The sequence below is a fragment of the Dendronephthya gigantea genome, unplaced genomic scaffold, assembly GCF_004324835.1.
Source record: "Dendronephthya gigantea isolate DGI-Jeju-01 unplaced genomic scaffold, DenGig_1.0 000003F, whole genome shotgun sequence".
Classification (NCBI taxonomy): domain Eukaryota; kingdom Metazoa; phylum Cnidaria; class Anthozoa; order Malacalcyonacea; family Nephtheidae; genus Dendronephthya; species Dendronephthya gigantea.
In genome coordinates, this window is record NW_021163013.1 from 3,360,532 (window position 1) to 3,385,948 (window position 25,417).

General features: G+C 37.9%; 6 protein-coding genes across 6 annotated transcripts; 5 read left to right on the plus strand and 1 right to left on the minus strand.

Annotated features, from left to right (window-relative positions):
- The first annotated feature begins 298 nt into the window (after positions 1–298).
- Positions 299–3,445, plus strand: LOC114540200 (uncharacterized serine-rich protein C215.13-like). The gene is made up of 16 exons (XM_028560475.1): positions 299–302; positions 414–467; positions 614–640; positions 1,119–1,169; positions 1,248–1,298; positions 1,461–1,511; positions 1,633–1,683; positions 1,806–1,856; positions 1,979–2,029; positions 2,154–2,204; positions 2,327–2,377; positions 2,500–2,550; positions 2,673–2,720; positions 2,843–2,893; positions 3,029–3,055; positions 3,207–3,445. The coding sequence occupies exons 1-16, from the start codon at positions 299–301 to the stop codon at positions 3,443–3,445; spliced, it is 909 nt and encodes a 302-aa protein (XP_028416276.1).
- Positions 3,446–9,027: 5,582 nt separating this feature from the next.
- Positions 9,028–9,339, minus strand: LOC114540212 (histone H4). The gene has a single exon (XM_028560485.1). It carries the CDS (start codon positions 9,337–9,339, stop codon positions 9,028–9,030), a length of 312 nt encoding a protein of 103 aa, XP_028416286.1.
- A 2,254-nt stretch (positions 9,340–11,593) lies between these two features.
- On the plus strand, positions 11,594–12,541 carry LOC114540222. Its single transcript, XM_028560497.1, has one exon. It carries the CDS (start codon positions 11,594–11,596, stop codon positions 12,539–12,541), a length of 948 nt encoding a protein of 315 aa, XP_028416298.1.
- Positions 12,542–12,631: 90 nt separating this feature from the next.
- On the plus strand, positions 12,632–15,307 carry LOC114540230. The gene has a single exon (XM_028560509.1). The coding sequence runs from the start codon at positions 12,632–12,634 to the stop codon at positions 15,305–15,307; it is 2,676 nt and encodes an 891-aa protein (XP_028416310.1).
- Positions 15,308–15,361: 54 nt separating this feature from the next.
- LOC114540241 lies at positions 15,362–17,017 on the plus strand. Its single transcript, XM_028560521.1, has one exon. It carries the CDS (start codon positions 15,362–15,364, stop codon positions 17,015–17,017), a length of 1,656 nt encoding a protein of 551 aa, XP_028416322.1.
- A 7,739-nt stretch (positions 17,018–24,756) lies between these two features.
- LOC114540247 lies at positions 24,757–25,158 on the plus strand. The gene has a single exon (XM_028560532.1). It carries the CDS (start codon positions 24,757–24,759, stop codon positions 25,156–25,158), a length of 402 nt encoding a protein of 133 aa, XP_028416333.1.
- The last annotated feature ends 259 nt before the right edge of the window (positions 25,159–25,417 follow it).

A 25,417-nucleotide genomic window follows, 5' to 3' on the forward strand; every position in this document is an offset into this window, starting at 1 on the left:
GCTGTGTATATTAGGATCTCTCAGTTATTCATTAAGTTGGCCTTATAATTATATACATTGTCCATTTTTGGCGCAGAAATTCATTTGTTTAATTTTCTAGTTTTTCTTGCAGCACCTCGTTCGTCAAGTCAACTTCCTTCACAAAAATCTCAGCACGATACAGGTATGAATGTGTGCATGTATATTCCCTCAATTAATAACGTTTTATAAGAACTAAACATCTTCACTTTTCCTCGTAGCAACTTCATCTTTGTGTCATCTTCCAACGAGCACAACTTCACATGGTAAATGTAAGAACATGTGTAAATATATTCTTTATATCTCGTGATAGTTTATAGTTTAATCCTTTCATGAACAATAAATTAACTATAAGATCTCTTATACGAACTGAATAACTTCAATTTTCCTCGTAGCAACAACATCTTCCTTGAGTCATCTTCCAACGAGTACAGCTTCACATAGTAAAGGTAAGAACATGTGTAAATATATTCTTTATATCTATCTTGTGGATTGTAGTTCAACCCAACTCTTTCGGAAAAAAATTGACCACAACATTGTTTGTTCAATTATGTCTATAAATTTTAAACATTTTGCTTTTTATTTTTATTTTTAGCAAGAGCTGCCTCTTCTTCTCGGGCTGGTATGTACTAAGTTATCATGTGTAATCCATTTTACTAATAGCATAATGTACCTTTGTGTACCCGATTACCGCCGGCCAGTAATATCGTAGTAGATCTAGATCAGAGTATATTACTAACCATACAGAACACCAGAATCATAATTGCGTTCTAAATATATATCCGTTTATAAAGTCATCATTAAAAACTATTCTCAAAAATTATACTCAGCCGAATTTCCAGTTACTAGTTCTAAAAGGAATTTCGCGAGTCAGCCTCGAATACAAATATCTGCAAACGTTAAAGGTGCAAACATTTGCACATAATATATATTCTTTATCATTTTATCATGCGGCATAAACCCGTTTATAAACTATAAAAATAAAACCAGCTGTATATATTAGGATCTCTCAGTTATTCATTAAGTTGGCCCCATATATCCATTGTCCATTTTTGGCGCAGAAATTCAAATGTCAGTTAATTTTTTAGTTTCTCTTGCAGCACCTCGTTCGTTGAGTCAACTTCCTACACAAACATCTCAACACGATACAGGTAGGAATGTGTGCATGTATACTACCTCCATGAAGAACTTTTTATAAGGCCACTAAACATCTTCAATTTTCCTCGTAGCAACTTCATCTTTGAGTCATCTCTCAATGATTACAACTTCAAATGGGAAAGGTATAGGAACATGCGTAAATATATTTTTTATATCTCGTGATTAAGAACATGTATAAAGTATGTTCTTTGTATCTCGTGATTATATAGTTTAATCCTTTCATGAACAATAAATCAACTATAAGATCTCTTATAAGAACTAAACATCTTTAATTTTCTTCGCAGACACTTCTTCTTTGAGTCATCTTCCACAGACCACAACTTCAAATGGTAAAGGTAAGAACATGTATAAAGTATATCCTTTATATCTGGTGATTGTATAATTTAATCTTTTCATGAACAATAAATCAACTATAAGATCTCTTATAAGAACTAACATCTTGAATTTTCTTCGCAGAAACTTCTTCTTTCAGTCATCTTCCAACGACCACAACTTCAAATGGTAAAGGTAAGAACATGTATAAAGTATATTTTTTATATCTCGTGATTGTATAGTTTAATCCTTTCATGAACAATAAATCAACTATAAGATCTCTTATAAGAACTAAACATCTTTAATTTTCTTCGCAGAAATTTTTTCTTTGAGTCATCTTCCAACGACCACAACTTCACACGGTAGAGGTAAGAACATGTATAAGGTATATTCTTTATATCTTGTGATTGTATAGTTTAATCCTTTCACGAACAATAAGTCAACTATAAGATCTCTTATCAGAACTAAACATCATTAATTTTCTTTGCAGAAACTTCTTCTTTGCGTCATCTTCCAACGACCACGACTTCAAATGGTAAAGGTAAGAACATGTATTTAGAGTATATTCTATATATCTCGTGATTGTATAGTTTAATCCTTTCACGAACAATAAGTCAACTATAAGATCTCTTATAAGAACTAAACATCTTTAATTTCCTTCGCAGATATTTCGTCTTTGAGTCATCTTCCAACCAGCGCAACTTCAAATAGTAAAGGTAAGAACATGTATAAAGTATATCCTTTAAATCTCGTGATTTTATAGTTTAATCCTTTCATGAACAATAAACCAACTATAAGATCTCTTATAAGAACTAAACATCTTTAATTTTCTTCGCAGAAACTTCTTCTTTGAGTCATCTTTCAACAACCACAACTTCACATCGTAAAGGTAAGAACATGTATAAGGTATATTCTTTATATCTCGTGATTGTATAGTTTAATCCTTTCATGAACAATAAATCAACTATAAGATCTCTTATAATAACTAAATATCTTGAATTTTCTTCGCAGAAACTTCTTCTTTGAGTCATCTTGCAATGACCACAACTTCAAATAGTAAAGGTAAGAACATGTATAAAGTATATTCTTTATATATCGTGATTGTATAGTTTAATCCTTTCACGAACAATAAATCAACTATAAGATCTCTTATAAGAACTAAACATCTTTAATTTTCTTCGCAGAAACTTCTTTGAATCATCTTCTAACGACCACAACTTCAAATGGTAAAGGTAAGAAAATGTATAAAGTATAATCTTTATATCTCGTGAGTGTATAATTTAATCCTTTCATGGACAATAAATCAAATATAAGATCTCTTATAATAACTAAATATCTTGAATTTTCTTCGCAGAAACTTCTTCTTTGAGTCATCTTCCAACGAGCACATCTTCACATGGTAAAGGTAAGAACATATGTGTAAATACATTCTTTATATTCCGTAGATTATTTAGACTTCAGAACTTTTCAGAGGCTGCTGACTGAAATATTGTGTATTTAACTAACCCGACTTCAACACTTCCTTTCTTTTTATATTTAGGAAATGGCATGTCATCTTCTCGGGCTGGTAAGTAATAAGTTGTCCGTGTGATCCATATCTTACTAGCTATAGCATGCACTAATACACTATAGGGTGTCCCTTTCATGTTGTCACTGAAAATCATGAAAAATGATACGCCAATCGAGGATAAATGCAAGTTTTGTTACTTTCTCTTCAGCTTGCGTTGGCATGGCTACAACTCGTGTTGAGAATCACAAGCTCGAGGGTTTTGTTTTTAAAGAATTTCAGGTTAAAAATGTTGCACAATGCGGCATGAAGTGCTTCGGTGAGAAAGATTGTCAATCATTTAATTTCATTCCCTCCTCACTGAGTTGTGAACTCTTTAATTCAATTGAACATTTGGGCTCAAAAAACCTCAAACCATGTCTTGGTGTGACATATTTCTACAAGAACTGACAAAAGTGAAAGTCTTATATCAGTGCAAAACAAGGCTGCTCAATGTTTCATTAACAAACTATTATAATTTAAATTTTCAATCAAACTATTGTAATCGTAAAGTCAACTCATGGATAAATATTCAACTCTCATAAACTCTATCAAAGAAATAGTGTTAAGTTTAAACTTTATAGCCAGTGTAGGTATGCAATTATGTTCATTAGAAATTTCAGAAATTTAAACTTTTGTGGAGTTGGCATCGATTGAGAAAGTCTGAATTAAGGCGAGTCTATAAGGCTAACTGAAAGTCACTGATCTCAGTTTACTTGTCGTAAACTCTCGTCGTCTCATCGTACAAGCTACGCCATCTCTCGGTCGTAACGTGAGCCTTTCCCTGATTCGCTGACTTTGCCCTGGCACTAGCTGTAGTTGATAGATCTGAAAAAGCCGGACCAATAATAATTTGATTTGGATCTCAGCAGAAACTTTTCCAATGCAGTTTCTTTGTCCAAGCGAAAATGGAAAATATACACCAGAATTGGTCGACGATTTTGAATGATTTTTATTGCTAAAGCGATGCGGGTCGAATGTCTAAAATATAAAATAAAATGAAATAGGTTTACAAAACTTTCTAAACGAATAGGCTATTTTCCGGCGTACTCGACCATGGTCGAATACGCCGTTTTTTAAAAATATTGAAGAATTTTGACCATTAGTGTACATTTTGAGGCATTGATTTTCCATGGTTTCGGTTTTGTTTTAAAGGGATTTTGCCCCCCGGAACACCCGATTTCTTCTCATACGTCGCAACTGCGTATGTGCCGTCGAGCCTTGAACATTATTCACGATGTATTAAAAGAATCGAGGAGCGACGAGCATTGTTTTAAGACATACCGGGCGTAAAATCGAGCAATGCAATTCTTAGAGAATCTACACTATTTATCAACTTATGTTATGAATTATGAGCATTCAATATTTAATTCAACACAAATATAATTTGGAAGGTTTATTCCATAAATAGAGCTAAGAGGTTAGGAAGAAACGATGCACTGTTGTTTATGTATTGATAGATCTCTTACACGAATTATATATATTATGTTGATAGCAAGTTGAAAGCGAGTCGATTATGTTGATAGCAAGTCGATATTCTGCGTATAGTAAAATGATACTATACAAAACGGACATTTTGTGCAGTAATCAAATAATTTTGGCGGTATACAGTATTGATTATAAGTATCCACATCATATATAGACATAATATGCACGGTGGTTTATTGCTGCCGTTTACCAGCACGGCAGCACACTATTCTTGACATCGGACGTATATATAGTCGAAATCTCGATTTTTGTCTGTCCTTCTGTCTATCACAGATTTCCGGGGGATTTTTTACGGAATGAGGGGGGGCGCTGCATTTTTAATATTTCACCCATATGCTGATAAAAATCAGAAGAAAATTTTTAAAATATGCCCCTCCATACGGCTGATATACATATCCAGGGGCTATAGGGCTGTTTATTCCAGCGAAAATAAGCCGTTTATTTCGAGCGAAAATAAGCCGCGGCCTAAATAAGTCTCGAACAGCGCGTTGATATGGGATATTGTTATTATATTATATTATTCCAAATTGGTTGCATGCAAACACTCGTATAAACGATTCAAATTCGTTGTCGCAAGTCCCGGCCGCCAAGACAGTTTTTGCAGTGTAAATTGATGCTGAACACCAATGTTTAATTAGGATTTGGTCGTCGTGACTTGTTTTGGACGAGCTCTACTAAAGGCTGGGTTTATTTAGGTCGTGATTTATTTTCGCTCGTATAAATGGCCCTATTGTATAGATTAATCAAAAACAAGTTTGAATGTCTTACTGCGACTATGAAATAATGTAAGTAACAGTTTAATTGTTCTAGACCCAGGTGTTGATCTATTATCTTTCTCTGTGGACAATGATTGTTATATAGCCTGTACAAAAGAAAATTACTAACAATGGAAATGTTTAGTTGTACAGAGACAGAGGAATAAAATTATGGGAAGACATTATATGTTTTTCACTATTTGTTTGAGGCATACCACATTTGGAATCCATTGCTTGTAATAAATTCTATATGGTTTCATCCTTTTTATGTGCATATAGTACCAAATGTAATTTTAATTAAATTTTAATTATTTTAATTTTATAAAATGTTACAAAAGTGCTTAGCATGTGTTGATTTCAGTGGCGTAGTCAGCCTGACGACTTAGTCATTCTATGCAAATTTTCTGTTATTACCATTATCACCTACTTTATTATTATCACCTACTTTTGGAGAACAACAGGAGAAAAAAATTGTCAAAGGAAATTTTGTCGTGTAAAAGCGACTTAATCACCGATCCTTGTTTGTACAAAGTTATTTTGCGTATGGCAGCACTTCCTTTGCGATAGTAACTTCTAGATTCCATTATTTACAACGCAACTATTTTGGCTATTCTTGTGAAATGACGGATAAATTGTTGCCATCATATAAATGTAGTGAATGTAGTCACAGTTGTTTGACGAAGAAAAGAGACTTAACTGAGAAAATCGCGCCCGCAGTTTAAATGGGCAATTAAAATTATAATCTAATAATGGCAATATCCGCGACTAACGTATAAACGTAACTTGATCACGAGCACTTTGAGTAATTTCCTTTTGATTAATGTTCAACCTAGTTCATTATATTTTTTTCTGGCACAAGTCTAAATGTTTATGTTGGGACAAACGTCTGGTTGATTAGGCAATTACAGGGCATGGAAACTTTGCATTATCCTTGGATCCCAAGCTAATAATTCGATTGGAGCTTGGTGTGGGAGATTGCGTTTTAAACCGATCAACATTTTTTACACTTTCAAAGTAACCCAATCAGAACTCATATGAAATTGCATGATTGAAAACATTCGAACAAATTTATACGACGCACAGTGTCCTTTAACAGCTAAACGCCGTGAACTCCGGTGAACGCAGTGAACTTTCATTATTATGGCTTTTCAAGATCCCCTATTCAGATTTGTTGACGAGCGGTCCGTCAAAACCCTGAACCAGTATCCCGGATGTCCCATGCAATTCTACCATATATAGAAAGGTTATTGTCTATTGACCTCGCTTCTTCGATATGTGATGTGAAATGTGAACCGATTTTTTTGGAAGAACCTCGCTCCTTTGTCGCTCGGACAGTACAGACCTCACGCTCGGTGAATAATCAGTTAATATACTTAAGCTTCGAAATAACTGATGAGCTTTAAAAAGATAGCCGAATGCGCACTCAGAAGTCCGTCAAAGCTTTATAAATACAAATTTCTGGTGTCCGCACAAACACTACTTTATATTTAAGGACATGCAGGGAGAGCATCGAGAGGGAAAAAATCCACAAAAATCTATTTCCGGGCTTAGAAAATAAAACTAGGGATCCAAGGATAGTGCAAAGTTTTAGCTATAATGCAAATGCTGTTATACTTGTGATTGTGCAAAAATGCGCGGTTATCCATATTATCCGTTTTAAGTATAATAAAACGCTTTTTCGTGAGTCTAGGTAATTGTCGAGAGTCGAGAGTGTAAAGTCGAGAGTCGAGAGTATAAAGTCGAGAGTCGAAAGTATCAGGTCGAGAGTCCTAAAAATCCCAATTTTCGCACACAAGGAGTATTTCTACTTATATATTACGTTTATTTTTACTAATATTACACTGCAGTTTACTTGTGAATTGACGCTTCATGTTTCAACTTCCGAGGTAAAATATTATTGTGATGCGTATTATCTTATCAATATATTTCATCTATTATCGAGAAAACAAAAGCTACGGCAAGCGGGCAAGGTGTGCGTCTAGCTCAATTTTTACGTACATCATTATTTTGCGAGTTGTGCTTTTGAGGAATATAGCTCAAACAAACAACCCGTTCTCGCCTGAACTGAAGTATTAAATAAATGATGTAAACATTTTATAATAAAATATTTCTGAGAAGAATCCCACAAGATACTTTCAAATTGCACTATACTGTATAAACCTTAAAGTAAATAAACCTTGCATGATTTACATAACCGATGCGTGAATCGATCACTTGTCCTGACAGCACGAAAATATAACCAAACATACTCAAATTACATTACTATAGTCGCGATATTATATATGGATATCAACCATAACAATATAATTAGCCTTGAATGCCTACTGTGTGGATCCATGCACAGTTTTCATTTTGAAGCATTTTTTATGACAGTAAAATTGGTTTGTGCATAGGCGTACGGGACTTTTAAAATGTGGTCGCGCAGATGAAACATGGTCTAACGTAATTAATGTAATAGTTACTTTGCCCTTCTTTTGGACTGATTGGACGCCTGTATATATTCAAAACCGATCCGTCTATTTACATAACCATATGCGCGCAATCGCCCTATAGCCTACCTAAATAAAATACAAAGCACTAAATAAATATAGCTCTATGAAGTTGTGCTGTAAGAAAACGAACTAAATAATATTAGCACTTAATTGTCAACATTTTAGCGTGAATTAACTGCAATACGTAAAATACAAAACAATCCTATGCTTCATGAAGTTTGTGTTGTCTAGCACTGTATTCAATGAAGTATACGATCTAAACAAATCGCGCAGTGTAATATTCGATGCGTGTGTTTATAACAAGCGCGCATCAATGGATCAGTTCAAATATAGTGTTTATTACGTGTAGTAATAGTGCATGTCGTGTAGCACCTTAGCATACCATTTAACCTGATAATACTGATCGGCACTTGCTAGTAATATCGCCATTTGCTTCAGATTTGTACATTTTAAACAGAACTGTCTCGCTCCATTGTTTCTCTATAACAAACAGTAATTATTAAGCACTGTTATGGTTAAAAAATTTTTAACCTCCATAGTCGATTATACAGCAGTATCAATTGCTATCAACACAAAGTCATGTTAGATTCGTGAAGTAACAAGTACATTATCAAAATAAGTCGTGTATATTATGTTATGCGTGTAGTTAAAATACGATAGTGGATGTGGACGTATTCTTTCTTGGTTCTGCGTTTAATGAGTTCACAAATTCTCGAACATTTGCTCGCTTTTCGCTTAAAATATTTCAAAACAACACTTCGTCGCTCCATCGCTCCTTATTGTATTTTGCGCTTCTGAATATTAATCGCGGCCTTATGCGCATTAATGCGCTGTTCAAGATGAAATCGCGTGTACCGGGGGGAACAACACACATATCATCGTAACGAATGTTATAAAATTTACAATAACCACAGTAATTCTTTCATATTTTGTTTAAATTGGAAAATGCTAAAAGAATATACAAATCAGAAAACTATATACTTGATCAAACAAACTTCCTGATACCCACCCACATAGGATCAAAGACGACAAACAAAAAAGACTCCGCCCCCCGGAGTTTACACTATGACTGACTGACTGACTGACTGACTGTCTGATGTGAATTTTCGCCACTCACCACAATACTGCAAAGTTTCACAGAAACTTTGCACTAAAAAGGATTAGAAATATTCTGATTTAGTTTGTATTCTTTTGCGAGATTTTGTGGCCCTAAAAAGAGCCGTTTGTTTGTTTTTCGTCTTTAAATTGTAGCGGTTATCTATCCACCAAAGCCGTACAGAGTTCGCCCTTGTCTTTTGAGTGCGTACACAACATCCATAGCTGTCACGGTCTTTCTTTTGGCGTGCTCGGTGTAAGTGACTGCATCACGGATCACATTCTCAAGGAACACTTTAAGAACACCGCGAGTTTCTTCGTAGATGAGACCAGAGATACGTTTAACACCACCGCGACGAGCGAGGCGACGAATGGCGGGCTTCGTGATTCCCTGGATGTTATCTCGCAGGATCTTACGATGACGTTTTGCACCTCCCTTTCCGAGACCCTTTCCTCCTTTACCACGTCCAGACATCTTCGAGCACTTTCTTCGGTTTTTCTTCTACTGTGTCTTCGAGCTTGTTTGTGAGTGAGAATGATATCAAGGAACAGAAATCGCAGTCCTTATATATGGCTTGGTGGCGGACGTCAACGAAGACATTGGCGTAAATACTCGCTGATTGGTTCATGTTCTCATAATTTACATACGCCCGTGCACTTCATGCAAATATTGATCCTAACTTTTCTCAAGCTCAATATTCGTTTTCATTCTTTTAGTTAAAATTTTTTACTTGGATCAACGGTGAGGTTCAACAGTCATTTTGCCATAGCCATATAATATCTCCCTAGGCATGGCCATAGACGAGAAATCTGAACCAAGTGGAAGTGCCAGTCAAAGATTTACGACGATTTCGAGGGTTCTCAAAATCGCTTTTTGTCCATTTTATTGCTTAGACCCGCGCGATCCAAGGAAACTGAATATGCTTTATAGGTTAAATTAGCTTCAATTTTTAGCTTCAAAATTGACGGTGTTTACACCGTTTTGGCGTGAAAACGAATGTGAAATGCTTGAAAACCTTACCGCGAGCACATTATTTATTTATCGGTTGTACAAGTATCGGTCAAATGGTTTTAACTTTTAAACTTTTACGAAAGTACAAAAAAGAGAAGTACTGTCAGTTAATGAGTTTACAAAACTATCTGTCAGTGTCTCTTGCTAACCCATTTGCTTGCAATGCACCCAGATGTGACCTACTATTGTATTTTAGGTCTGATAGGTCAATAACTTACAGCTGTTGTTCCCTGACAGTTTGTATTGGATTCACATTTTACAATAAACAAAGAAGAAACTTTGCTTCTCTGAGATGAGAGAGTACGAAAAGTATGGATTATTAAAGGAGCCCTGGTGTTAGAAAGAGCAGGGTTTTATATTGATGGATTATAATATAAGATTGGGAGGGCCTTAAAGAGGGAGTTGTTATAGGGGGTTAATCAGAGAGAGAGGATTATTGCGTAAGAGAGGAATCCTACAAAGGAGGGGTGTTATCACCACGATGTATCCTTTTCAGAGTTAATTATTGACGTTATAGTGAACTTTATAGATTAGAGTGATTGACAGCTACGCTGGGGGTAATAACGAGGAAGCGTGCGATATATATTTTGATATTTTGTGGGAGAAGTAACATAGAACGAAGAACATGTTAATATAAAGAGTTTAATAAGAACATATCGATTGTTATAAAGCTGCAAGGTCATGTAAGTAGATCATAGAAATATTGTTATTGTTATAGTGGATTGATAGTAACATTCTATTGCATGTATTTTAGTGAATCGCCTTGATAATAGCGCCTTGAAATAGCGCCTGGAAAAGTGTGAATAAAATAAAGAGAAACCAATCGATCATATATGGTGATATCTAGCCTTGTAGCTATTTTAGAACTGAAATAAATCACGAAACTGAAAGAATATAACATCGTTCAATGACCTTGTCGATTCCGATCGAATCTTGACTTTGTTTGGTGGAATCAAATACACGAACGAACGTATTGTTTACGTATTACGCATTTGAAATTCTGAACCGAAACGTATTAAACTCGAACAAGTTATGCGTTTAAAACTGATATAAAACGTTATAATGGATAAACCGAATGAGAAAGGCGAAGAAAGTGTAACGTCTAGTGAAAAAGGCGGTGAAAAACCGCCCGAAGAGCCTGATATTCATGACAAATATGCGAAAAATAATACGAGCAACACCCACGAAAATATCGAAGCTGAAATCGAACTAGGTCTACGGCGTAGCAGAAGACAGAAAATACCGAATTATACTGATAGAGAATCTGTAGAAAATGAGGAAATATATCGCCAAAAGCGTAACCTAGGCGGTTGCCAAGGGCGTGTAACAGCCATGATAAATCATTTAGATAGTTGTATCGCGAACGGGTACGGACCCGACGACATTATGGGGCTCATAGAATCCCTTGAAAATGCATGGAAAACTTATAATATGGCGTACGGAAAGTATATCTCGAAGAACTTGCCAGAAGAAGAGTTCGCGCGTGTCGAGGAGGCATATTCAAGTATTAGTAAAAACTATACTTCCTCTGTTTGTGGAGCGCAAGAATGGGTACGTCATTGTCAATTAATGACGATGCAACAGCAAGCCACAGCACCTTGAAGCAAAAGTGTTTATTCAAAATCGGTTTCGACAAAATCTTCGAAGAGTTCAAGAGGGAAGAAAGCTAAAGTGGAGGCAGAATTGAAGCGATTAGCAGCTATCCAAGCCGAAGAAGATGCGATGTTTGAATCTGAGTTTGAAAGGAAAAAGATTGAGAATAGAATTTAAAATTCGTGAGAAAGTAAGAAAGCTGAAAGCAGAGGCTGCTCTCGCAGAGCGAAAGGCAGAACTAATACAAGATGATGACAGTGATGACCTGTCGAGTCCGAATGGCGAAAACAAATCTAGCATAAGTAATAAGTCTCTACCAGTCAAGAATACACAATTAACAAAGATAGAACAGACCGAGTTATGGGCAAAATCATGTCCAAGCGTAACATCAAATGATCGCGCCGCCTTTAAAAATTTAGAGCCCACTTGGTGTGATGACGACAAACCAAAACGGGATGACAACAGAAATGACATGGTAGAAAGTAAAACTGGAAAAAACGAACATGGTAGTTTACACCATACCAAGACTGCTGGATGTGAAAATCCTAAACCGGAAGCGAGTAAAAACCTGGATGGTCAAGCAGTAATGTTAAAAGTAAATATGCTTCAAGCGATGCAACCCGTGAAATTTGATGCCAACCCAGCGGACTTTCCTACTTTCAGAAAAAGGCTAATCGACAAAAATGAGGATGGTATTCTAAATGACAGTCAAAAAATTGAGTTTCTCCCTAAGTTTGTGTCGGGAGAAGCGTATGAAACCGTTAAAAGAGTTACCGGCTGTTCTTACCCGGATATCGTCGCGATTTTGCAAGAACGATATGGCCAGCCAGCAAGAGTGGCTGCCTCTTGTATTGAGTCCTTGATATCCGGTCCAAAGTTAACGAACACTGACTACAAAGGATTGCGTAACTTTGCTGAACAGCTCACATCGTCTGTGAAAAGACTTGATACTGAATACGAACAAGAAGCAAGCACAACATCGAATTTAAACTTGATCGCCGCCAGGCTTCCAAGCTATCTGATCAACAAATGGGGAGACGCGTCATACTCGATAAGAGAAAGTGGAAGATAGCCACGACTCAAGGATCTTGCACAATTTGTCAAAAGACAAGCGGCCATCAAGAATGATCCTGCGTTTATAGGATCCATCACTGGGAAAAACATGGATGTAAAGCCAAAATTGGGCGGATGGCGCGGACGGAAGAACGAAGACACCAAAAGAATGAGGGAAACCCTGACATACAATACCGATCTTGAGAAGAAGAGAACAGAGGAAGGTCGTGAGAAAGATAATAACAACCCGAAACCCTGGAAAACAAAATGGCCAAAATGTGCATGTTGTCCACGGTCCCATCAACTCGCCTTTTGTCCAGAATTCAATAAGAAAGATTTGAATGCAAGATGGGAAATCGTGAAGGAACAGAGACTATGTCATGTGTGCATGAAGGTTGGACATTTCAGAGAGAATTGTCGCAGTACCGACTCCTGTCCCTGTGATAGTCAGAGGAAACATCACGTGCTGCTCCATAACACGAGGAAAAAGGATGATAATAATAACTCTAATGACAAGAAATTAACCGAGGATACAGAGGAACGCAACAAATTACAACGTGATAAAGAAAAGAAGACCGAACAGTATGCAACAATAACAAACACGGCCTCGAAATTGGTGTTACTTCATGTAGTTCCTGTGCAAGTAATATCTCCTGAGGGAGCATCGCTGACCACATATGCTCTATTAGACAATGCCTCACGCGGAACAATGATAAGTGCAGAATTAGCAAAAGAGTTAAATCTTAAAGGAAGAAAGGAAACAGTAGTTGAGTTTGACCTGCGACCCGCTTCATCGGAAGGAGAGAAAATTAAGGTCAAAGAGGGTCTGGTGTCCGAGAAGTTTAACATCGCTGAAAGATATTTACCAAAAGATGTCGACAGAAACCTGTATCCGCATTTGGCTGACCTTGACATACCAGATGTAACTCTTGGCAAGGTGTCGGTGTTAATTGGCAAGGACGTGGAAGAAGCACACGAAGTCATGGAGATTCGTAAATCGAAGAAGCCCGGTAGACAACTACAAGGCCAACGAGGCCCTCTGGGATGGGTCATAACAGGTACTCTAGATGGTGATTCAATGAAGAAAGACGTAAGCGTTAATTACAATGACTGTGATAAAACATTGCATGAACAAATTGAGAACTTCTGGAGTATCGAAGGGTATGGAACAAGAGCCACTGGACATGAAAGGGCAAAAGATTACCTTCCAAACGGAAGTATGTCAAAGGAAGACGAACGTGCGCAGAAAATATTGGAAGAGACGTTCAAATTGAAAGATGGTCACTATGAGACAGGGCTTCTATGGAAAGATGATAACACAATTTTGCCTGATAACAGGAAGCAGGCTGAGAAGAGACTAGAAGGCTTGAAACGACGCTTTAAAAGAGAACCCGACCTCGAAACGAAATATCGCTCGGTAATGGAGGACTATCTCGACAAAGGGTACGCACGTCGCCTTTCACCAGACGAAATCCGTGAATCCGGACCAAGAAAATGGTACCTACCCCATTTCCCGGTATTAAACCCAAATAAACCAGAAAAAGTGAGAATCGTATTCGATGCCGCCGCAGAATTTGACAACACCTCGCTAAATAAGAACCTACTACAGGGACCAGACCGCACGAACAGCCTGGTTGGTGTTCTATTAAGATTTCGCCAAGAAAGCGTGGGAATAGCAGCTGATATCGAGAGTATGTTCCACCAAGTTAAGGTTTGCCCGAAAGATCAAGATTCACTGAGGTTTTTGTGGTGGCCAGACAACCTTGAAAAACCTCCGGAAGAATACGTGATGACAGTCCATATTTTTGGTGCAACTGATTCCCCTTGCGCAGCAAATTCAGCTCTGAAAAAAACAGCTGATGATAACGAGGCAGACTTTGATCCAGGAACTATAACTACCGTGAAGAAGAACTTCTATGTGGACGATCTTTTAAAGTCTTTAAATACGACTGCAGAAGCTATCCATCGAGCAGAAGAATTGATCAAATTGTGTGAGCTAGGCGGTTTCAACCTGACGAAGTTCATGAGTAATGACCGCGACGTACTGTCGTCGATTGCTGCCGAGAAACGAGCCGATCCAAATCTTGACCTCAGCTTGGATAAACTGCCCATTGAAAGGGCTCTTGGCACACGCTGGAATCTCGAGTCAGACGAATTGGGATTCAAAGTATCAGAATTGAAGAAACCTGACACAATGAGAGGAGTTCTGTCCACGATATGCACTATTTTCGACCCTTTAAATCTCGCTGCACCGGTAATGTTAGTGGCAAAGAAGTTAATGCAGGATTTGTGGAGAAAGAAGTATTCCTGGGACCAACAACTTGAAGGAGAAATACTACGCAGATGGCAATGTTGGAAGGAAAGTCTTCATCTCCTGAGTAAAATAACGATTCCAAGATGCTATTATACCAATCCTCAGCACGAAGAAAGTACCCTGGAACTACATAATTTCAGTGACGCATCAGAAGTAGGATATGGATCCGTCACGTACCTTCGTATCAGTTATCCAGACGGAAAGATAGAGTGCTCGTTCGTCGCTGGAAAGGCGCGAAATGCACCAGTAAGGACCGTTACCATCCCGAGGCTCGAACTGCAGGCGGCCGTTTTGGCTGCACGAATGGGCAAGTCTATCAAAAGAGAGCTGGAGCTTGACATTAAAAGAGTGTTTTTCTGGACGGACTCGATGATCACCCTTAGCTATATTAACAACGAAACGCGACGCTTTCAAACCTATGTTTCGAATCGAATCGCAGAAATCCACGAACTAACGTCGCCTGAGCAGTAGAAACACTGCCCTGGCGCTGAAAACCCAGCTGATGACGCTAGCCGAGGATTGGAAATGCCCTTTTTTCTACAAAACGAACGGTGGTTGTCTGGGCCAGCTTTCCTTTTACAGCCGGAAGAAAAATGGCCGAAGACCCAGCTACAACATGTCCCAGAAACTTCACTCGAATTGAAGAAAGAAGTATATGTCATTGAAGTTAGCCATGTGAAGTCCTTGGATGAACTTATCAAAAGTACCTCATGCTGGCTGAAATGTTTACGGAAGATCGCATGGCTCCAGAAGTTTGTTAAATGGATCGAATGCAAGAAAAGGAAACCTCAGTCACGAGACGTAAAACGGATCACATTAAAAGACCTCGAAGATGCGAGACGTAAAGTGATCAAGCTCGTTCAAAGGCAAGCCTTTAAGGAAGAAATAACGAGGTTAGTAAAGAGTCTGACGGTCAAGGGCAGTAGGCTGGCAAGTTTAAAACCGATCCTGGACGAAGAAGCCATCATACGAGTCGGGGGAAGAATATCAAAGGCACCAATTTCCCGAGATGCCGCAAACCCAATGATATTGCCAAGGAAGCACCATGTGACTGAGATCTATATTCGTTTTTTGCACGAACAGAACGGTCATTGCGGGCATGAACAAGTTCTGGCGCTATCAAGAGAATTCTGTTGGATCCTGAAAGCACGTGCGGCGATAAGAGAAGTTTTAAACGGATGTATCAAATGCAAACGACGAACTGTAGTAAGACAGGACCAAGAGATGGCCGAACTGCCTAAGGCTCGACTCACTCCATACGAACCAGCCTTTACCTATTCAGGAGTGGACTACTTTGGCCCCTTTTTTGTTAAGCGTGGAAGAGGAAAAACGACCGAAAAACGATGGGGAGTGATATTCACCTGCATGAACAGCAGAGCAGTTCATCTAGAAGTAGCGAGGTCGCTAGAAGCCGACGATTTCATTTTAGTCTTGGTTCGATTTTTAAATCGAAGAGGACACGTGAAAGAAATGCGTTCTGACAACGGAACACACTTCGTCGGCGCCGAGCGTGAAGTCCGAGAAGCTATCCAGCAGCTGGACGAAACGAAGATTAATAACGAGTTATCTAAGAGAGGATGTAAATGGGTTTTTCATCCACCAGGAGCCTCGCACATGTCCGGTGTATGGGAAAGACTGGTTCGAACTGTGAAAAGAAGCTTGAAAGCTATAGTCGGGAAAGATCTAGTAAACGAGGAAGTTCTGCAGACGGTTTTTACTGAAGCTGAACGTATTGCGAACGCACGACCGCTCACCCGGAATCCACTAAGCCCAAACGACGATGAACCCCTTACGCCAAACCATTTCCTTAACGTTCGTCTAGCGATTTACCTACCCCCCGAGATTATTTCCGAGAATGACAAATATAGTAAGAAGAAATGGAGACGAGCGCAACTACTTGCAAATCATTATTGGAGAAGATGGCTGCGGGAATATATACCAACATTACAAGAGAGAAAGAAATGGAATGAGCCCAAGAGAAATTTGCAAGTTGATGACCTGGTATTTATTGCGGATGATAATGTACCCAGAAATACGTGGCCAATGGGAAGGATCGTAGACGTATTCCCTGGTCCGGATGGACGAGTAAGGACAATTGACGTAAGATCAAAAAACTCGGTATACAGACGTCCGGTCGCGAAAGTTTGCTTACTAGAAGCTGCTGATGATCAAGATATGTAAACGGACAGTCGTTGAAACGTGGTGAAAATTAGAATCGGTTTATGATGAACTACATCTACAACAGATCGTTCATGGGGGGCGGGATGTTATCACCACGATGTATCCTTTACAGAGTTAATTATTGACGTTATAGTGAACTTTATAGATTAGAGTGATTGACAGCTACGCTGGGGGTAATAACGAGGAAGCGTGCGATATATATTTTGATATTTTGTGGGAGAAGTAACATAGAACGAAGAACATGTTAATATAAAGAATTTAATAAGAACATATCGATTGTTATAAAGCTGCAAGGTCATGTAAGTAGATCATAGAAATATTGTTATTGTTATAGTGGATTGATAGTAACATTCTATTGCATGTATTTTAGTGAATCGCCTTGATAATAGCGCCTTGAAATAGCGCCTGGAAAAGTCTGAATAAAATAAAGAGAAACCAATCGATCATATATGGTGATATCTAGCCTTGTAGCTATTTTAGAACTGAAATAAATCACGAAACTGAAAGAATATAACAAGGGGTATGTGGAAGGAATTGTTATAGAGAAGATTGAGGTATATTTGTGAGGGATATACTACAGAAAGGTATAAAGAAATGATTATCATAGTGAGGATGGATTGGAGGTACCAGGAAGGACACTAAAAGAGAGTGGTCACACTATTGAGAGGTTTATGTTTATGATCTTGTCACCACCTGATTGTTTAGATTCACCATCTTAATCCTCGTCCTCCTGTGTCAGTTTCACTTTCGTCAACAACGCAGCCACGCAGGTTGAGTCTTCCCATCATTTGCATTGTAAATTGCATCAACTGAGAGCTGGCCAGATTTCTGAACAGCATGAATGACGCTGTGGTTCATCTCTGCATTCTACAAAAAAAAGTCTAAGAGTAAGATCTCTGAATGTCAGACTGATTTTGTCAGATGATGGCAATTTAAAGATTGACTGCTTTCGATTACGTTAACTGTTAACATCTCCAACCGGTAGTTTGACTCAAAGGGACCTTTTTATATTAAGAGCGCCGTTTTCGTTGAATTATTTTGAATTTTTCCTTGTTTTATTGCATTTTTCCAATATTTGAGATCAAAATACTGTCAATTTTTGTAAATACGAGTCCACAGTCTTTTCAAAATCAATAATACCGGTCAATAATTTCAATATACTTCATGCTATTTCTCTGTTTAACAACCCCACGCAAGCTCCACGCAAGTTAACCACAATTTAACTACGTGATTAGTTGTTAAGTCGTGTAGTTACTAGTTAACTAATCATAGTTATGGATTTTACTACAGTGATTAGCGCTAATCATAGTTAATGACGTTTTTATACAACCGGCCCCAGCAGTTTTGGCATTTCTCATGCGAGCAGTTTCCCGTTTTAGTTGAGCGATAGCCAGGATGGTTGGAAACGAAGGTTAAATGATCTGCCGTTGAAGTTTACGGTCACGTCGTGCAACAAATTTTGCTAGAGAAACTCGTGTATTCCCTTGCAATTGAGAGAAAATAATTCAAAATGTTTTGCTTCAAAACGAAAGTTTGGAATAGAAACGTTGGAACTTTGAAAATTGAAAAATTAAAACGACGGTTTCCACTTTCCAAAACAAACTTCCTTTATTTCCCTTGAAAATCACTCACTGCAGTTTTCTGATCTCTTGGAACACTGGAATATTTAGATTTTCTATGTTGGCAACATAACAATCAATATAATTCAATTTAATCCTTGAGATTAGGTTAGGATTAAGATTAAATTAAGGATTAGGTTTAACCCTATTTAGCAATAAACCTAAAACCTGATCTTAACCCAAATCGTAACATAATCTCAAGTAATAAATAAGTCTGACGGATAGTTTTTTTTCAACTCATTAACTACCAAAACAAACTTCCTCTTGCCTTGAAATTTCATTCCCTGACAGTTTTCTGATCTCTTGATACATTGGAATGTTTAGCATTTTCTATTTTGGCAATATAATTCCATTTAATCCTTCAGATTAGGTTAGGATTAGAGTTTAATTTAGGATAAAGTTTAACCCTATTAAACTATAAACCTAAAACATAATCTTAACCCAATTCCTAACATAATCCCAAAGATTAAATTTGAGTATTTAGGATTTAGTTAACATGGAGTTTTATATTAAAAACTATCGCGGCATCGTCAGCACTTTAGAAAGTGTAAATTCGCATTTTAATAAAACAAGTTAAAGCTTTTAGAGTCAACTTAAACAAGACCCCTGACTCAGGCGTTCACACTGGCCGAATATATTTGCATTGGGGTCATTTTATAATGAACCGCAAGTCATCACTGTTCTTTTTTATTAGTATGAATACTAATACTAGAAGTATTATTGTTCTCAAGGGTCACAAGTTGTTATATTTGAAATGTAGGCATTCTATGTACGTCGTATGGGGTCTTCCAAAAAAAGTAAACCATACAATTCTAACACATATTAGTGGTCATTTTGAAATTGTATTTAAAATACCAGTTTCTTATTTTATTCTATTGCTAAAAGGATTTGTTAGGGGGATACCCTGTAGTACATAGAAGTCAAACTAATGGATTTTCTAATTGATATTGGAACTGTTATTTATATATATGTTAGTTATCTGTTATCTTAAACAATTTTGGATTGTTTTTTCTTGGGGGGGGGGGTTATATATGTCCACAAAGCTTCTGAGTGGTTTAAACCTACTTAAAACTATGAATATTTTAACTATTTTAAGTGCTAATGTTGTACATTTGACTATTAACCATAATTGAATTAGCTGAATTATTTCCAGCAGTTGAAGTCACAGTTTCATTATAATTTACATTTTTCAACTGTCTCTTTCGAATATTGTATTGTTCCAAATTAATCTATATACAAACATAAAATATTCTATCAAATCAAACTCTGAGGCGAGGCATACCAAACAAGTCCCTTGCATTGGAATCAAAACCATTAGAGTCAGTAAACACAGATACAATATTTTGCTGAATTATTAATAAAATGTAAATGTTTTCTTACAACAATTGCTCTAAAACAGAATTTAAAAGCACAACAAATGGAGATCTAGACAAATGGAATGCCTTCACTCAAGGTCTAGAGAATAGAGTATTTTTTATTGCTAGAGGGTAACTCTCACTAAACTCAAGTGACTAATCTGTATCTCTAACCAACGCCATTGTGGGCTGTTATTCATAGAACATAAATCATTGCCCAAGTTCATAATATTTCTAATAATGCTAATATTGAACAACACCATGCACAGATAGCAACATCAAGGAATTACAATTATGTGACAAGGCATTGTCCAAAATTGCAAAAGACAACAAGTGCTCTAAAACAAACCAAAAAATTATGGTTTATTTTAATATGTAGTTCTGTCACTTCTGTGAACATTGCTGGATGATCTGAGATGTGGCGAAAATATAGTCCTGTGTGTACAGTAACCAACATTAGATTGATTTTGGAATATTCGTTGTGCATCTGTTCTTTAAATACCGTAAAATGATTTGATATGTACATTTTATGTTGGCGTCGCCAATGTATATTATGTACATGTTTAATACCCCAGAAGTTTCCTCGGGTATAGACATACAATCTGCGCTTTGATTTTTCAAAACATAAATCGACTTAACAGCTGAGTTTGGTAGTACATACCCGTTTGAAGTACAATTCAGTAACGTGTAGATTCATATTTTCCAGCAAGAAAATTCAGTATATTAAAAAGACAATGAAAAACAGCCAAACTTCGCGTTTCGGAAATACAAAGTCAACATTCAATTGGCAGGGGACTGCCGTGGTAGCAATGAGCGTTTTGGGATACTTATCTCTAATAAAACACAAGTAGCCCGAAAAATATCCATAAGTTGTCCTGAAGTTATCCATATCTTATCCATAGATGGACATATCTCGTACCCTGAGATCCCATGGCGAAAACTGCGTTTTGTGTCGACGAAAAAAAATCTTAGCGATTTAAGACACTGACCCTATCGGCCAGTGTAATTACTGCAAAATAACATTTCTCTAAAATCTAGTGAAAATATCAGAAAAATGTTTAATTCGGCTCCAGCTCTCTCCGTTCTCTCCGTCAACTCGTAACATTTTCAAATTCATTTCTGGAAACACCGTAGCAAATTCCAGGAACTTCTGAGTCCAGACGGGAAAGGACGCGTCTAATGCAAACACTTTATAAGGAAGAGATATTTGCCTTCATAAACTGTGACGTGAAATATGGCTTCATATATACATGGATACGATGAAGAACGCTTCGAGACCAAAGTCAGTCAAAATTTCCTTTGTCAGATTTGCTCCAATGTCTTGAAAGAACCTGTCCTGTGTCCAACAAAAGAACATTGTTTTTGCCGTTGTTGTATTACGAAACATCTGGAAAATTCCCAAAAATGCCCAACGTGTGCTGATGAACTGACCGTAGAGACTTTGGCCGAACCAAATAGAATGGTAAAAGATTTCTTAAATGAATCGAAAATTCGCTGCGTTTACATCGACAGAGGTTGTCAAGAAGTTGTAGAATTACAGCATCTTGACCGCCATGAAGATACATGTGGATATACACCAGCCGTTTGTACAAATCAAGGCTGTGGTTTAATTGTTAACAAGCGTGATCTCATTCACCATGAAAGTGAAGTCTGTGAATTCCGAAAGTTGAAGTGTCACTCATGCGGGGAAATGACGAAAACTTTGGCAGATATGGAGGAAAGAATGGCGAATATCGAGAAGAATATGGTAACAAATAAAACAGTTGAAACTAAAATATCAAATTTAGAGAAAAATATCGCAAGAAATACCACAGGCGCAGTCGCAGATATAAAAGCAGATATGGAAGGAAAACACGAAGCGATTAACAACGAAGTCAAAGGACTGAAAACAGCTTTGGTGAGAGCTTTTGATGAAATGAAGGACGTTCTTATCACGATGGAGGGCAAGAAAGTAGAAAACACAAGAAAAGTAAGAAATAGACCAAGTGGTGATAAGGAAAATATAATTGTTGCTGGAGGTTTAGGAACTAACTCTGTAGAGATGTTTAACTGGCGTCAAAGAACATGGTCGCCATTACAATCAATGCCAAAGAAACGTTGGGCAGCGACTTCATTTACTTATAACAATCATATGACTATAGCCGGGGGTTGTGATTGGTCTGACATTGTGGATGATATGATTAGAATGAATATTGACCCAAACCTTGATCTATCAACACACTGGAGTGACTGTCCTGTTAAACTACCTGATAAGTTGAAATTCCACAGCAGTGTGCTGTATAATGATCACTTGATAGTCTCTGGAGGTGGTAATAGAAATGGTTCATCTGCCTTGATCAGAGCAGTCCAGCTTGATCCTCCCTATACTGCGAAGGCCTTATCAAGAATGCCAGAACCAAGACAATGTCACAGCATGGAAATATTTGATGATAATTTGTTGATAGTTGGCGGAAGTACAACAGGCAGTTACAAAGACGGCCTCAGCAGTGTCGTACTCTACGATATAAAGAAGAATGAGCTGAAACAGTTGTCACCACTGCCGTATGAAGTGAGTCTCATGGCAACTGCGAGATGGGGAGACAACATTGTTGTTATTGGTGGCGTTGACAAACAATGGCAGCCATTTGATACAGTTATCATGTACAATGTCAAGACAGAACAAAATCACATGCTGCCATCAATGAGATGTAAGAGGTTTGGATGTACTGCAGTTGTTATTGAAAACAACATTGTAGTCCTGGGAGGATCTGGTGAGCAAGGACACCTGAAGTCTGCTGAATGTTTCAACTTTGAAAGCTACTCTTGGGAAGAACTTCCAGAAATGTCTAAAGCAAGATGGATACACACTGCTGTTGTTGAGTGAACAATATGTAAAGTATTAAGTGAAAACTCCTAACCTATTATGAACAATTGAAATTAACTATAAGATTGTCACAAAGTTATAGAAATAGATTGTAGTATTCTAAGTTGATTGTCAGACATATACTTTTCTATACTGGGACCACTACTATTCTTACTATATATTAATGATTTTCCTGAATGTCTAAAATCAACGACTCCAGCTATTTATGTGGATGATACTCAAATCGTTTCATCCTCTTTTGATGCAAATGAACTTATTATAAAATTAAACTCGGATCTTGTATTTAACTGGCTTAAAGAAAACAGGTTGCAAATGCATCCAACCAAAATGTAAAATGATGTTTATTGGTTCCCCATATAACTTTATGAAAATTGATGTGTGATGTACCCGTTATAGCTAATGCAAAACCCATATCACGAACTACCACACAAATGTGTTTGGGGACTAAACTAGATGAAAATCTTAACCTGGATAGTCACATTGAAATGATATGTAAAAAGGCGAGTTCAGGGATTGGCGTTATAGAACGCATAAGACCCTTTGTTTCTAGACATACCCCAGAATCTGTTTATAAAAGTCTTGTGCAGCCTTACTTCGATTACTGCTCCCCCTGTGGGATACTTGTGGTAAGCTGTTCAGAGACAAGTTGCAAAAATTTAGTGCTACATGACATCATCTGCGCCAGTATACAGCAGTGCAAGTACCCAACAACATATAAGCATGCGTTGATTAATCCTGTACCCAAAGACAAAGTCAACAATTCATCAGATTTCAATAATGACTTATTTCAATTAGACAGATCTCTGTTCTACCCCTAGCAGCGAAAGTTCTTGAGAAAGTCCAACTGATGCTGAATAAAAGTGACCTGAAGATCAGTGCTACTCAGCATGCTTTAAATTTTTTCGAGAAGAACGTCCTACTGTGACAGCACTCACAAGTATCATTCAGGACTGGTTCAACGCCACTGAACCAAAGAGTCTATACCTTGAAATTCATGCACTCGTTGTTGATTTCCGCAAAGCGCTTGATATGGTCGACCACGCCACATTACTTGAAAAGCTAGCTTCAATGAGGATCTCTCGCAGCTTTTAGAAATGGGTACAGAGTTACTTATCGTGTAGGACACTGCAGGTGAAGCTACCTGGAGTAGTTTCTAGAAGAGGAAAAGTTATAGCAGGAGTTCCTCAGGGTGGAGTTATTTCGCCTACCTTGTTGAATGTATTTGACAATGACATTGATGATTGCTGTCCCCCAGGGGTTTCCATCAGGACCTGTAAGTACGCAGATGATTGTACCCAGCATGAGCTTGTTCCAATTGGTGGCAGTGGTCACATTCAAACCGTTTTGGAAAATCTGAAGGCATGGGCGGCCCGAAATAAAATGGAGATAAACACCAAAAAGACCAAATAGATGTGGGTTAGTTTTCGGAAATCACAACAGCTTTAAGTTGCAAGCCAGATAAAAATTAAGAATGATCAAATTGACAGGGTTGAGATCTTCAAGTTACTTGGTGTTCATGTTCAAAATGATTTAAAATGGAATGCACATGTAGATGATCTGGTAGCTGGAGCGATTATACTTTCTACGTGTATGCCGTGAAGCAAATCTTCCTTCTGAAATTGGTGTGACCACATATATAACTAAAATACGTCCTCTTCTTGAGTACGCTTCACCAATTTGGGGCGGGATCCCTAACTAGTTGGCTAAGGATTTACAACACATTCAGAATCGGGCCATAGATATCCTCGGTCTCCCTAGAGACACACTAGAGACACTTGAGGCAAGGAGAGATTTACACACAAACAAGGCGTTCAAAGACATCATGGAATCTGAAAGTCATCCATGTAGAAGGTTTATTGCTGAAGTGCCACAATCCTATACTCTTCGCCGCGCACAGCGAAAATGACAACCCATCTACTGCTCGCAGACTTGCAGAAAGGCTTGAAGAACGACGACCGAGATGCGTTCCCGTTCCTAATTAACATCAATGGTATCGAGGAACATTTAAGATTTACCCGCATACCTTTCGGAGTGGAGCCGAGTCCGTTTATGCTCGGCGCCACGCTACAACACCACTTCGATCTACACCGAGAAGAGTACGGAAACACGGTCGAGTCCTTGAAAGAGAACACTTACGTTGACAACCTAATGAAAACCTGGAGCGATGTCACGGAACTGGAAAACTTCAAACGGGAAGCGAAGATAATTTGGGAAGATGCGAGATTTCCAGTTCACAGATGGAGGTCAAATGTCGAAGAGTTGGACAACGAAGCGAATCCCAGCAAAATACTCGGGCACAAATGAGACAAGAGGGATGACAGGCTTGAGATTTTAACAAAACCTGCCAACCTTGAGAAACCAGTTACAAAGAAAAAAAATTCTTAAGGAACTTAGTAGCGTATGCGATCCCTTAGGAATAATATCTCCGACGATGGACGAAGGAAAGCCGAGTATCTATCGGGAAGCGTGCGATGAGAAAGGTGGTGGAATGCAGAAGTGTCGCCGAAGGCAGCCAAAGATTGGATAAAGTGGAGACAACGATTAAGAAACGTGAGAGTCCCGA